At 43.3% G+C, this 13,958-nt stretch overlaps 1 protein-coding gene across 1 annotated transcript in view; it reads right to left on the reverse strand.

Annotated features, from left to right (window-relative positions):
• RAP2A (RAP2A, member of RAS oncogene family) overlaps nt 1–13,944 on the reverse strand; it is a 33,878-nt gene extending 19,934 nt beyond the window's left edge. The window contains exon 1 of the mRNA XM_004680058.2: nt 13,608–13,944. Coding sequence (XP_004680115.1) covers nt 13,608–13,921 — 314 coding nt within the window. The 5' untranslated portion in view covers nt 13,922–13,944. The remainder of the gene's footprint in view (nt 1–13,607) is intronic.
• Between the last annotated feature and the right edge of the window lie 14 nt (nt 13,945–13,958).

The raw sequence follows: 13,958 nt of genomic DNA on the forward strand, positions 1-13,958 counted from the left end.
AACATTTTCAACATGATCCTCTAAAAAACATTTTGTGCTGCATCAAGTCCCCCAAAACGTAAAGGCTTAATAACCATCTTACTGTATTTCTCGATGTGGGCCGCTGGGAGAGCCTTGCGCTCCACCTGGCACTGACTGGGCCTGCAGCTGGCACTGGACTTCACCACAGCCGGGCCATCAGGGCCTGACTGGAAAGGGCTCTTCCTGTCCGCATGCCACGTCAGGCCTCTGCCTGTGCTCTCCAGCAGGCAGATGAGATCCTACCTGGCAGCTCAGGACTCCGTGAGCAAAAGGCGCTCAATTTCCTCAGCTACTAGGCCTAACTGTGGCGTAGTATCACTGGTGCATGTTCATGATGGTCAGAGTAGCTACAAGCCAGCCCGCATTCAAGGGTAGGGTAAACTGATACTACTTTATTATTATTATTTATCTATCTACTTGTTCATCTTACAACGTTTACTTCCCCTCCACACCGTCATCACCACAGGGCCCAGAGCCCTCCCTCCTTCTGATCCCTCTTGTTGCCCTCTCCTGCAGGATCTCTCTGGTTTCTAATTGTTTGTTTTGTATGTGGTAACAATACACCCCCCCCCCCACTGTTTTATTTAGTTCTTTAAAATTCCTCTTACAAGTGAAACCATTCGATATTTTTCTTTTCCTTCCGACTGATTTCAGTGAGCTTCCAGCTCCATCCACATTGCTGCGAATGGCATGGGTTGATCTGTTTTGATGAATGAACTGGATCATCTTCTTGATCCAATCATCTCCTTTTGGGCATTTGGGTTGTTTGCAGGATTGACCCATTGTAGGCAGTGCTGCAATGAACACAGGGGTGCATGTATCCTTTTGAAGTAACGTTCTTGTGTCCTTTGGGAAGATCCCTGGGAGTGGAATTGCTGGGTCATATGGCAGCTCCATTTTTAGCAGTCTGAGGAATCTCCATCCATTTTGATGGAAACAGAGAGAAGATCTGAGCCATCTTTAATCTAGCACATTCGGTTAAAAAAAAAAGTCACCTTTTTTTTTGTAATATGAGAGAATGCTAGCTCATATAGTCGTGCATTTCTGGAGTACAGGTTCCCCTCTTGCTACCGTAGCGTACCCCCTCTTTGTGCTCACCCCTCTCCTACTCCCTCTGGAGTTCTACAGTCAGTTCTCAAGGCTGGTTTTTAGGTTTGGCTTTATCTGCACCTTTAAGATGTCACTTTTGGAGACGTAATTTCTAGTTCACAAGGACTTACTGACTGAAATGAACAAATGTGGTATGAAAGGATGTTGGCCGGGGTCAAAGGAAGGCAGTGTTTACCTAGACTAGATAACAAAAATAAACTCAACTACGGATTTCAACTATTATGGCTCTAAAAAGGGGGAATTTAAGAGTCGACGGTGACCATGAAGTTGACAGACTGAGTTGGAGGTCGCAAAGGCCATGGCGAGGGATACCAGAAGTGCATGTGCTGGTCAACAGCCCTGACCTTGAACTGCCTCAGAGAGAGAAAGATGGTCCCCTGTGAGAGGAGGTCTCTCACACACAAAATACATGGAATTCACAGAGGCCAATCAGTCAGGCCTACACAGCTTCAGGATTTATTTTAACATGACATGCTGAGGAGAGTAACTGAACAAATGTCCTTTCCCGCAAGTTATTTCTTTCAGTAAGACCGATGATACGCGCAGGGTAGCCTAGGGACAAACATTTTCTGTCACCCAGAACGGCCTTTAACAGCTATATGCCTTGGGGAGGCACCCTACCACAATGAAGGCACTGACCTGCAGGGTGGACTGAGCCAGGCAGTTCCTGGCTGTGCCTCCAGGACTCACAGCACTGGCTGTGTTCAGCCCCTGGGCAGGAGGGTCCTGCCAGGACAGGGCTCCCGGTGACAGCTTCTAGGCCTCCCGCTAAAGGTAACAGCACCTGGACTGGCTGATGGCAACTGGAGAGCAAGGCCAGCTCGCTTGTGCAGACCTGACTGCTCCTGACTGCCAGACACCGAAAACCAGCCTGTCTCTCTGGTCTTACACAAACTGAATTAACCTTTTGAAAATTCTTTTCTCAGCCTCTGCTCTTCAAAAAAAAGAAAACTTATCTTCATTTCTAGTTGGCTTTTGTGATTGCGCCAACACACGTTCAGCCACCCGTCTTACAGAGAGCTGCTACCTGCTCCTTCGCCATACTGAGGCTGCTGATGGTGTTGGGGGTGCTGGTTCACCAAGTAGAAACGGGGAACAGCCTGTGCTATGGGGCCAGCATGGCTCACGTGGGAGAGGGGATTTATTATATTTTGGATCACACAGTTTTGCATATGCTATCAAAGGGAATCTTCTGCTAAATCCAAAAAACAAAAAATAGGAAGATAAAACTTAATCTTCATTTCTTAATCAAATTACACTATGCATGACATCAAATCGGAATTCTTAAAGTAGTCTCCCAAATATGTCCCCTGGGCTCCAGTTAATCTATTTTCTCTCAGTTTTCCACAGGTCAGTTTACTTTTCTGAGGCTTTCTAAAATAAGCAATACTGCTTAAATCTCTGTACAATCAAATGCAAGGAGAAAATAAGATTTCATTTCCAGGGGGGATCCAATGTACTATGTATAAAAAATAAATACATATGGTTGACATTAGTCTTACAGACAAATTTTTGAGCTATAATATGTTAGCATGCATGCAAACTTCCCTAGAGAAGGTGCCTAGTAGAAGCGATTTTTTAATGAAAATATATTTTGAAACTTAGAAATTTATATTGTATTCAGAAAGGTATTACTGTCTCTCTATAATTCATTCAACACTGTCAAATATATACTCATTTACAGTACACTCTGGCATAGCAGAAGGAGGGAGACAGTATCTTATATTTACTTTGCATAATGTTCACAGCATTGCTATGCAAATGAAGTGCTTTAAATCAGAGAATTTGAATGACAGTGATGACTTTTATAGGGAGACTGATAGAACTTCTGGAATCAGTTTATTAAAAGGTTCTGTCAACACATACACACATAACTCACTGTAGACACTATTAAAGTGATCTTCACTGCATACACTTTCTGAGGCAGTTGTGAACTGGTATATTACCACCATCTTTCCTAAATACCTCATGCTATTTAATACCCATATTACAGATGGGACTGAGATGCAGATCATGTTAACTTACACAATTATAAAAGTACTAGTCCTTAGCTATAACCAGATTAATGCTGACTTCACAGATGACAAGGTTAGATCACATTTACAAAAAAATAAGCTACTGAATCAGAGCATTTATACACAATATTTTTGTTCATTGGAAAACTACAGATAATTGTATTTAGAATAAAAAACAAAACCTTCCATCTAAACAGAGACAAACATTCTTCAGATTTCATTTACAGAAAACTATAAAAACATCTAGTTAAGAAGAAAATAAAAATAAGTACTGAGGTATTAACGCGATACAGGATTTCCACATTTGAATTCCTCATCTGTGAAAGGTAGCTCCTGCAAAGCATGACACATGACACTCCTAAATGCTTCTCCCGTGTGATATGACTAATTTGAATAGATCTACTATTAGGGTCATCTTCATCTATTTTTACTGTTTGAAAGAGCCAGCTAACTCAGCATTAGCCTGGACAGATGCAGCAAGCCTGTAATAAAGATCAGCTTTCTAAACCTTCTCAGCAGCCCGTAGTAATGGGTAAGTGTTGTAACCATGGAGCATGTAGTCTAGTCTGAACGTGGCTACAACAGCCCTTTCTCAGCTCTAAATTTTCCCAAAGCAAGATAGCTCCTGCCTTGCCAGAGTGGACAAGCTACACACAAAATGTCCTCATGTGTTTAACACAGACAACAGTAACTTGTGCTTCCTCAAGGGCAAACTGTATGCATCCTGTGTTTAGTGACTGAAGGTTATCTGTCTCAATGGCAGAGGCAGAATTTATTAATGCATGTTAAAATATTTCATTTTTGTAGCATTTACAGAGTATCTTTGGAAACTGGAAAATCAGGACAATAAAGTTGTTTCACACTACTCAAGAGAAGGTTCCATTTGTTCTGAGTAAAATGTGCTAGGATAGCAATTTTCAAGTTCCATGTGATATCAACTTAGTGGATCAAGAGGAATAAATAACGAAATAAAACACAAAAAGAATAAAATATGAGAAATCCAGGAACATTGCAAGTATACCTATTGCTTCACGAAACTCTGATTTCATTTATACGTATTTGCACTCTGTAGCACAATGCAGAATGTATTTTTCTCTGAGGCCAAGGTTAAGAAAATGTGAAAACTATGCTGAGTAAAAAACAGAAGGAAACAGGGAGGTCTGTTATTTTTTCCAATATAGAAAACAAAAATTGTAAGTTGATGAAAAAGTGAAGATGCACATAAACAGAAAGATACTCTATACTCACAAATGGAAGAAATATTGCTAGAATATCCATGCTACCTAAAGCAATCTACAGATTCAATGTAATCGCTACCAAACTTCCAAATGGCAATTTTCAGAGAAATAGAACAAACAATCCTAAAATGTGCACAGACTTCCAAAAGCCAAAGCAATCTTATGGAGAAGGACAAAGCTGGAGGGGCCTCATTGCCTGGTTTCAAACTACATTCCAAAGCTACCGTAAAGAAAACAGAGTGGTAATGATGGGAAAAAAAAAAAAAGACACATTGCTCAAAGGAACAGAAAAAGAATCAGAAATAAACCTATGCATTTTATGCAATTTATGATCAACTAGCTTATAACAAAGGTGACAAAAAACATACAATGGCAAAAAGAGTATTTCTCCCATAAATGATGTGAGGAAAACTGGACAGGTACATGCAAAAGAATGAAACTGGACATTATTTTATACCATACCAAAAAATTCTATTCAAAATTGATTAAAAACTTAAAGTTGAGGCCTGAAACCTTCAAACGACAAGAAGAAAAATTTGTGGGTAAAGTTGCTTGACATCAATCTTGACAATGAATTGTTTCTGGGATTTGACACTAAAAACAAAAATATAAGCAAAACTAAACAAGAGGGATTATAAGCTAAAAAGCTGTAGAGCAAAGGAAGTTCTCAATAAAATGAAAAGGCAATTTACAGAATGGGAGTAAATGTTTGCAAATCATGTATACAGTAAGGGGTTAATACCTGAAATATGTAAGGAACTCATATAAGTCAAAAGAAAAAAATATCAATCTGATGAAAAAATTGGCAGAGGATTTGCATTGAATTTTTTCCACCAAAAAAATAAACAGATAAAGTGACAGATGGCCAACAGGTATATGAAAAGGTACTCACAAAGGAAATGCAAAACAAAACCTCAGTGAATTCTACCTTCACACCTCTCAGAGTGAGTAGTATCAAAAAGAACAGAAACATATAAATAAATTAAAAAAAAAAAAAAGAACAGAAACAACAAGTGTTATCGGAGAACGTAAACGGATGGAACCACTATAGGAAAGAGTATGGCAGTTCCTCAGAAAGTTAAAATGACCCAGCGATTCCAATTTTGATACTTATCTTAAGAAAACAAAATCACAATCTTGAAGAGCTTTCCACAACCCTATGCTCACTGCAGCATTGTCTGTGATGCGTAAGAGAAGGACACAAGTTTCCACGGTGTCTTCATGTGTGGTCTTAAGGGCGCCTCAATAGGTGAGGAAAATGTGGTAAGTTAAGGGTGTGGAAGGGCGCCTCAATAGGTGAGGAAAATGTGGTAAGTAAGGGTGTGGGTAATCGATACCCAATAAAGGGTTTATTGTTCAATGATAAAAAAGAAAGTAACCTTGCCATATGGGACAACATGGGTGGACCTTGAGGGAATTTTACTGAGTGAAGTAAATCTCATAGGTAAGGGCAAAAACTCAACAGGTAAAGAAAACTCGCAGGTAGCATAGACTTGTGGTTGCTGGAGGTGGCTGTGTGGGTGTGTGTTCACGCATGAACATGCATTTGTCTGTCTATGTGCATTCCCAAGGTGGGGGAAGCTGGTCAAAAGGTAAGATAAGGAGTCCTGGGGTGTCACGTACAGCTTTAGTGACTTAGCGGCCATGGTGTGTATGCTAAAAGCAGTGAACTTTAATCAAAGTTCTCATCACAAGAAAAAAAAATTAGAACTATGCAGTGATGGATGTTAACTAAACTTACTGTGATCATCACTTTGCAATATACACCCTATCAAAACATCATGTGTTATGAGAAATAACATCCTTAATTGACAGGCTGTAATATATTTCCAAAGGCTTATTCAGATAGTCTTTCAGCAATGCATACTAAGCTCATTTACAACCTTCAGCAAACTTCCAAAGACTGCTAATGTTTCTTTTCCACTAGAGTTCGCAAAACATGACTTCAAGATCATATGCTGGTGATATGTGACTGAGACACCCCATAACCTTATCCTGACTCATGGGTTAAAAAAAATACCATTTCATAGCCGTGAATCTTCATTTTAACTGAAATTTATTAAAAATCAGGTGAATGTAGGGTTTTGATTTTTATTACTTTCCATACAAGAATAAAAAATGAAATACCTGGAACATTAGGCCTGATAGTTCCAAAGAGGTTTCAATCCTTAGAAGTGTAACATTAGATCTATTTAAGAAGTATTCAATAAATACACCATTAAAATCTGAATGATTAGAAATAGGCTACTTTTTGATATTCTGATAATCTTAAATGACCAATATTTTTACTTTATATATACTGTACTGAAGTATAATGTTTAAAATCATAGCATTGAGATGATTGAGAGCATCCTACTAAAAGGCTGTTTGATCGAGAAGGCCTATCAATCTATTTTAAAATCTACGAATACTTTGAAACACAATGAACCACAACTATCAAAGCAACACATATACAAAATGACACAGAAATGATCTATTTCTGCACACCACTAAAATCACACAGTGCCTTTCCAACAGAAATATTACCTCTAACTTTCTACTTTTTTACTATGCCCTCCATCAGTGTCTACTAGATTCAAACTCACACATTTTGCCAAAGAAAGCGGAGAGTACTTATAACTCTTTCAAGACCTGAGACCAGAAAAATGTCAGTCTGTAAGGAGGACACGGGAGAGAAGCAATCACCAGGGACACTGACCCTCAGCGGAGGAAGGGGCAGAGCTAGTGTCTTCCCCCGGCTGCACAGCCTTCCTCGGGGTTCAGGTGCCACAGGAGGAGGGAGAGAAAACGGTGATACTGAGATGTAAAACCTGCGCCCTGAAGATGGGCGCAGGTTGTCTGTGAAGACTAGTGTTTGCACCCATGCAAACAACACGCACTTTAATGAGCTGCAGCCCTGCCTAGGAGACTGCACGCCTGCAGGGTCACCCAAGTGCACCAGCCCCAGAAAACATCAGCAAACGACAGGATCCCGATTCTGTCGGCTCTTCCTATTGGTTGCATCCTCTAGAGACATTATCTTAGCACCTTCTTTCCTGCCTAGTGCTTCTCTGGCAATTATCTGACATTTTCCTAAGTGCAAGGCTGTAAGCGTGACCCAGCTGCCTGGGGCCGAGCGTTTCTCACTCAGGTCCAGTTGCCAGCCCGCCCCTCCATTTGTTCCGTCAGAGGGCTTATCAGTATGCTGACAGCCTGTACCTATGTGGGCAGAAGCGTGGCTGGCTATCTAAGTTACTGTTAGCCCCCTCTCTTAAAAAACAAAACAAAACAGCAACTAAACATCATCACGACACCTGATTCCAGATTTTATTGCTGCAATCATCCTCCCGTCTTGACGAGACCCAGAAGGTCACAGGCGGCTGATTCTTCAAACTTCACATTGAATGGTGCCCTTCCCTTGGAGGGCCCACTCCACAGAAGCCTTCACAGAATGTTCCAGCTGCAGAGAGATCTTCTCCTCCTCTGCAGAGTGTACTTTAAAAAATTCCAGTTCTGGGATGGCAAAAAGGAAACCACTATGTTGCAAAGTTCTAATTTCATGAGCAGCAAAAACAAATTCCCCTCTCAGGAAAACACTGAATTACAAGAGTGACCCCGTTTTAGGAGGTGATTTTGGGATTAGTTTTGGTTATGGAGGTAGCAAGAGGCACTGTTAGGTTCAGGACATCCTTCCCCTAAACAGCAGGGGTGGGGAATGGCAGGACTGGAGGCAGCTCCAGAAGTCCCACTTACTTAGGGTGCCCAGCAGCCACCGGCCACAGGGCAGAGACCCATGCATGTCCACAGGCAGTCATTTCCAAAAGAGCACAGGTCTCCAGAATGGAAATAACCTCCCCAGGCAGCCGTTCCTCTACACTGCTGTTCACTTGCGGTGGTGCAATGGGTTAACAGCACACAAAGGTAGCCTAACCACTGTTGCACAAGTTCCATCCACAGCCAGGGAGGTGACTGACATGGTGCAGCAGACCTCTCCTGCCCCGCCCGCTGCTCCCCTCAGCAGTGGACTTCACTAATCTGCCTGTTCTGCTCCCCATTCTGTCTCTGGTGAGTCTTCTCACCCCTGCATCTCTAGCCTGTACCCCAGCTCTGTATGCATAAATAAATAAATCTATAAAGAAAAAAGAAATGTCACGAATACACCTGACCCTTTCCCTCTCCCACTAAGTTTGCGTAATTCATTCTTAGCAAGTTGTTTGCACCCAATCCTGTTTCTACAGATACCCAGCTAATAGGGGCTCTCTGTACTTCATGCATTAAACAGATTGTCACACTATTTCACAAGCCTTCCTTGCTCTGGTCCATGGCTACCAAGCCGCTTGTCAGAGTACTCCCCACACTGCTGTGCCTGTAACAATTTTGATCACGGCCCTTGACTATACCATCAAATCCGAAGTCTTTAACCTTCTGTAACCCAGCTTTGTCTTTCTCAGCCTTTCACCGGCTCACACTTCTAAATGAATTCCTAGTTTACCCAACCTGGTCTACTTAATAACCAACAGGCCTGTGTTCTGCATATCTGTGCCATTTCCTCCATCCACAAGACAGCTTGCTCATGGTTCTTTAAAGTTCCTAGTAAACTTCACATCTTCCCAGGTGACCATAATAAGATAGGAGCACTCTCCAGAATGTTACAGCTGAAGGAAAATCATCTATTGCTCCATCTGCAAAATGAGTTTTGAAGACTCTCCCCTCCATCTATAAAATTAAAATGTCTGGGGAAACCACAGCCGGGGAATTTAAAATGCTGGTCTACCTGAACACTGCTGGGTTTTCTTTTTCCTTTAAAGATTTATTTATTTGTGCATACAGAACTGGGGTACAGGATAGAGATGCAGGGGGCGGCGAGAGGATTCACCAGACACAGAGTGGGGAGCAGAACAAGACGACTGCTGAAGTGCACTGCTGAGGGGAGCAGCGGGCAGGTCAGGAGAGGTCTGCCGCGCCATGTGGTCACCTCCGGGGCAGGCGGGGATCGAACTCATGCTGAAGTGGCTTTAGCTTCTTAGTACTGTGCCTTAACCTGCTGTGCCACCAGGGGTGGCCCTGTGTTTTCCTTTTAATATTTTTTTCTTAAGTGTTTCCTGTGTCCCAGAAGCTGTCTAGACACTTGGGGTTTGAGCTGGCAAGAAAGAGTGACTGCATGTCAATTACCACAGAAACTTCCCAGTGCTTTGAGAAAGGAGAAGTACAGGGGCCAGTGATGTCTGCATTGCTCCTAGTGGAGGGGAGGCATGAAGGTGCTCTAGTGTGGGGGAGACAGGAAAGGTGAATTTAGGCCAAGAAGATGAGGAAGGCTTCCGTGTGGGGGACACCTTTGTGGAGGCAATCTACTCTGCAAGAGGAAGTGATTTCCACTGGTGGAAGGAGGGTCTCGGCAGGCATTTCCAAGGAATTCAAGGAAGGTCTTGGTGCTGGACTCCCATGGGTTCGGGAGAGAAGGGCTTACGGGTTGATAATGGAAAGGCATGGCAGGAGGGTCAGAACACACTAGGCCCTGGGAGACCAGACTGAAGATTTCTGGGCCTTAATGTAGCACAGCGGGCTCTGGATAGTTTTGCCACGATATTTCAATCAGGGCATGGTTTACCCTGGCAGGGGTGAGAGGGGCAGTTATGCGGCCAGAATTTTTGTTTTATTTCAATTGATACATTTTCTGTATTCCTATCATTCTTTGGTGGATGTGTGATCTCCTTCAAATTCAAGTTTAAAAAGCAAGCTTGTGGGCCCTCCCTGGTGGTGCAGCAGGTTAAAGCACAGCACTAAGGAGCTAAAGCCACTTCCTCATGAGTTCGATCCCCGCCCCGGAGGTGACCCACATGGCGTAGCAGACCTCTCCTGACCTGTCCGCTGCCCCACTCAGCAGTGTTCTTTGTCAGTTCTGCCTGTTCTGCTCCCCACTCTACCTTGGTGAATCCTCTCACAACCCCTTCACCTCTGGCCTGCACCCCAATCTTTTTTTTTTTTTTTTTAAAGCAAGCATGTGACCTGGTGCAGACAGCCACTTTCAGTGGGTCCACTGGCAGGTGACAGGAGTCACAAGTGTGGGAGGACATCTGTGCACCTGTGAACACTTAGGGGAATAGAGGTCTCAAGTGTTTTATAAAAGTGAAGCAGTCCACCAAGTACAAGCCAATGGAAAGTGCCACCTTGCCACGCATTAGTGCCAACATTCCCTATGTCTTCTCCCGCTTCTTACATACACCCTTTGGAGGAAAATGTTTTCAGAGACAACACAATTTTTCCAAGGGTTATTTTAGTGGTATCTTACTTTTCTATAAGTAATGAAATAAAAAATGCAATCACAAGTGTATTTCCCCAAAATTGCATTTATAGCAAGGAAACTGTATGATTTATTTATTAATAAAAGGATAATTATAATTTTTTGAGCAACTTTTGTGCTCAAGATTTTGTGCCAGGCAATCTTAAAACAGATTATTTAATTTAATCCTCACAAAGCTTGAGAGGTGCATGTTATACTCCATTTCGCAGATGAGGAAATGGAGGCTTAGAGAAGCATTTCTCCCAAATACACGCACCTCAGTTATGTGGATATTCAACATTTGAAACATGGCTTAATCTAAAGTGATATGCGCCATAGGATTGATTATACGCCAGGCTCTGAAAACTTAGGATGAGAAACAAATTAAAATGTCTGAACAATTTCTGAATATTAATTACATGCTGAACTAACAATAAAATGCATTATTAAAATAAATTTTACTTGGCTTACTTTAAGAACAGCTACTTGTGGCTCATATGATATTAGTATGCTGCTTTAAAGTAAAAGTCAGCTTTTGCCAGGAAGAACCAAGGTGAAAGAAGCCAGATGCAGAAGAAAAAGTAGTAGAGGCATGAATCCATGCAGGTCCGGGTTTAAACAGCCTCTCCCTCCATAACGCTTTGGGCAAGATACCAAACTCTGTCCTTCATTTATATCATTTGCACAATGGGATAGTAAATGTTCTCGACAACTGCTGTATACAAGACATCAGGTAGCAGGCAGGCAGAGGGGAGGGGACAAGTAATGATGAATGCTCCCGGAGCAGCTAAGGAGTTGCTAAATTGACAGCAAAAAATCCCCTTATTTGAAAATCATGTTTTATTCCCTTTAAGAGAGAGGAGTTAAAAAAACTCATGCATTGGATGCCTGCATTAGTATAACAGATACTTTATTTAAAGTGTTATCTACATAAGAGATACAGATCCTCTTTCTTTCCAGGAAGTTGTTTATATACACCAGAGGCCACAAGGCCAGATGTAGCCTTGTAGTGAGATATAAAATATCAAGACACAGATGTGCCCCATTGGTTGAATTCTGAATAAAAGAATGTATGAACTCTTTTGCTGATTAAGATCTTTTTACAGCCAAGAATTGAGATGAGTCACAACTGGGCAAGAAAAAAATCTTATTTTTTTCCCCTCCTCTGGATCACAGTGCAAACAAATAAGTTGTTCCAATACACCGAGTTTGGACTAAGGCATAATTAGCAATCTGCACTAAATCACGTGGACTATAGTATCCAATGAGGTTGGGCCATATTCTGACCCTTGGCATGTGTCAAGAAGTTTGCCCTGGATCGGTCACTTTATCACTGTAGGTATCAGATGTACAGAATTAAGTGTGGAAGGTGGGGCATTTCTTTTGGTTACAATTTGATGTGTGTATATGTAGAAAAACGTGTGACAACACAACAGACTGTCCTGCTCTACATCTGGGTTGCTTGGTTTGCTTGCTAGTATTATGGAGGAAGACTGAAGTCATAATTAAGGATTTGAGCCACTAAAACTCCTTTAAAATATCATATACACATTAAGTTTAACACCAAATGTGGTCATTTGTTAGCTTCAAGAAACTGAATGGGAGAAGGAAAAGCTCTCAGCTTCACAGATCTCAGACCTGTGACAGAGATCATGAAAATGTTCATTGACCCTAGCTTGAAATATAACGGCAGCAAAAACATGTCGCTACTAAAGTGAATATCTGGGGTGAGGTAAGGAGCCAGGACATCCCTTACTTCGTTGCATTAAAAATACACCACCTGCAGTGTTTCTGCAGAGCCCTTGAGTACTTGTACTCTCCGTTCAAAATGAGTGGCTTCAAACTGACTTACAGTGGGGTTGTTTCTCCATTGTGTGTACAACTACCTTCCAGCAATACCTCCCAATCTAGAGTCACAGACATCGACAGGAAAAAGAAAATGAGACTAAATCAAAATTAGGAGCAATAATTAAGAGTAACCAGCCAAAACAGCAATGCATGATTCAACGGTAATGAGGAAACTTGGCTAAAAACTTTCAACTAAGACACTATTGGATTTTTAATGCCTGAGGTCGTAAGGAAAATACACTCCATTTAAGAACAAACCAATAGGTGAAGCCATTTAGGTTGTATTTCCAAAAGGCATACTACAGAAAAAGTTTCTCTCAAGAAAGAGCCTAACTTAGCTGCATTAAGTTTAAATTAGCTAATACTTGAGTCACACCTTGGAAGAAACTTGTCTGGTGTCCATAAGTGCCTTTTTCCAGGGAAGGGTGGGAGGAGGAGGGATGCAAGCTTTAAAAGAAAGTGAAGCCGCACGTCAAGGTGAATGACTTTGGGTGCTTCTACAGGCTGACACCTTTCAAGCCCACGTCTGCGGTTAGGGTGTCTCCCAACGATCTGATGATCTGTCTTTAAAAGTTTCCTCCCCATGGGAGGGAGGGAGGGCTCATTTTTGTACAACGCCCAGGCACCGTGCCACCTTGAGCCTCTGGACTTGACAATTTTACCGTACAGGCGTGAGCAAGCTGTGCTGCTAAGCGTGGCCCAGGTAGACGTTTTTCTTGTTCGACCTGAAAGTACCTCCACTCGGGCTGCTCAGCTCCCTCCTTCCCAACGCCAACCTCCCCGCCCTTCCCCCCGCCGCAAGTTTTAAACTTTCTCTGCTTGGGGGGTTCTGCACGGGCGCCACTAAGAATCTCCAAGAGACAAAGAGCTGCGCCGTGGGCTCCCGGGATGCCCAATTTGAGTGGCGAGACAAAGCGCTCCAATTCGAGATGCACGATGAAGATGAGGCGGCTGAGGGTGGCCAAGCAAAGGAAACCTGTCATCTCACGCCCGAGACCCGGAGCCACGGCCCTGCGCCGCTCCGCCCGCCCACGCCGCCCCGAGCGCCCGGAGTTGCGCCCCGGGACGGCCGCCGGGCGCCCCGCGCAGCCCCCGGCCCGCGCCCCGGCCTCTCACCGCTTCACCCGGATGATCTGGTCCCGCATGGGCTTGATGTCCTGGAAGCTCTGCTGGTTGACGAGGCTGTAGACCAGGATGAAGCCCTGGCCGTTCTTGATGTACAGGTCCCGCATGGACGCGAACTGCTCGGTGCCCGCCGTGTCCAGGATCTCCAGCACCGACGGCGACGAGTCCACCTCGATCTCCTTGCGGTAGAAGTCCTCGATGGTGGGGTCGTATTTCTCGATGAAGGTGCCGGTCACGAACTGCACGGTCAGGGCGGATTTGCCGACCCCGCCCGAGCCCAGCACCACCACTTTGTACTCGCGCATCGTCCCTCCGCGGCCGCCGCCGCCCACGCCGCCCGCG

This window comes from Condylura cristata, unplaced genomic scaffold (genome assembly GCF_000260355.1).
Source record: "Condylura cristata isolate star-nosed mole 26May11 unplaced genomic scaffold, ConCri1.0 scaffold00010, whole genome shotgun sequence".
Lineage (NCBI taxonomy): Eukaryota > Metazoa > Chordata > Mammalia > Eulipotyphla > Talpidae > Condylura > Condylura cristata.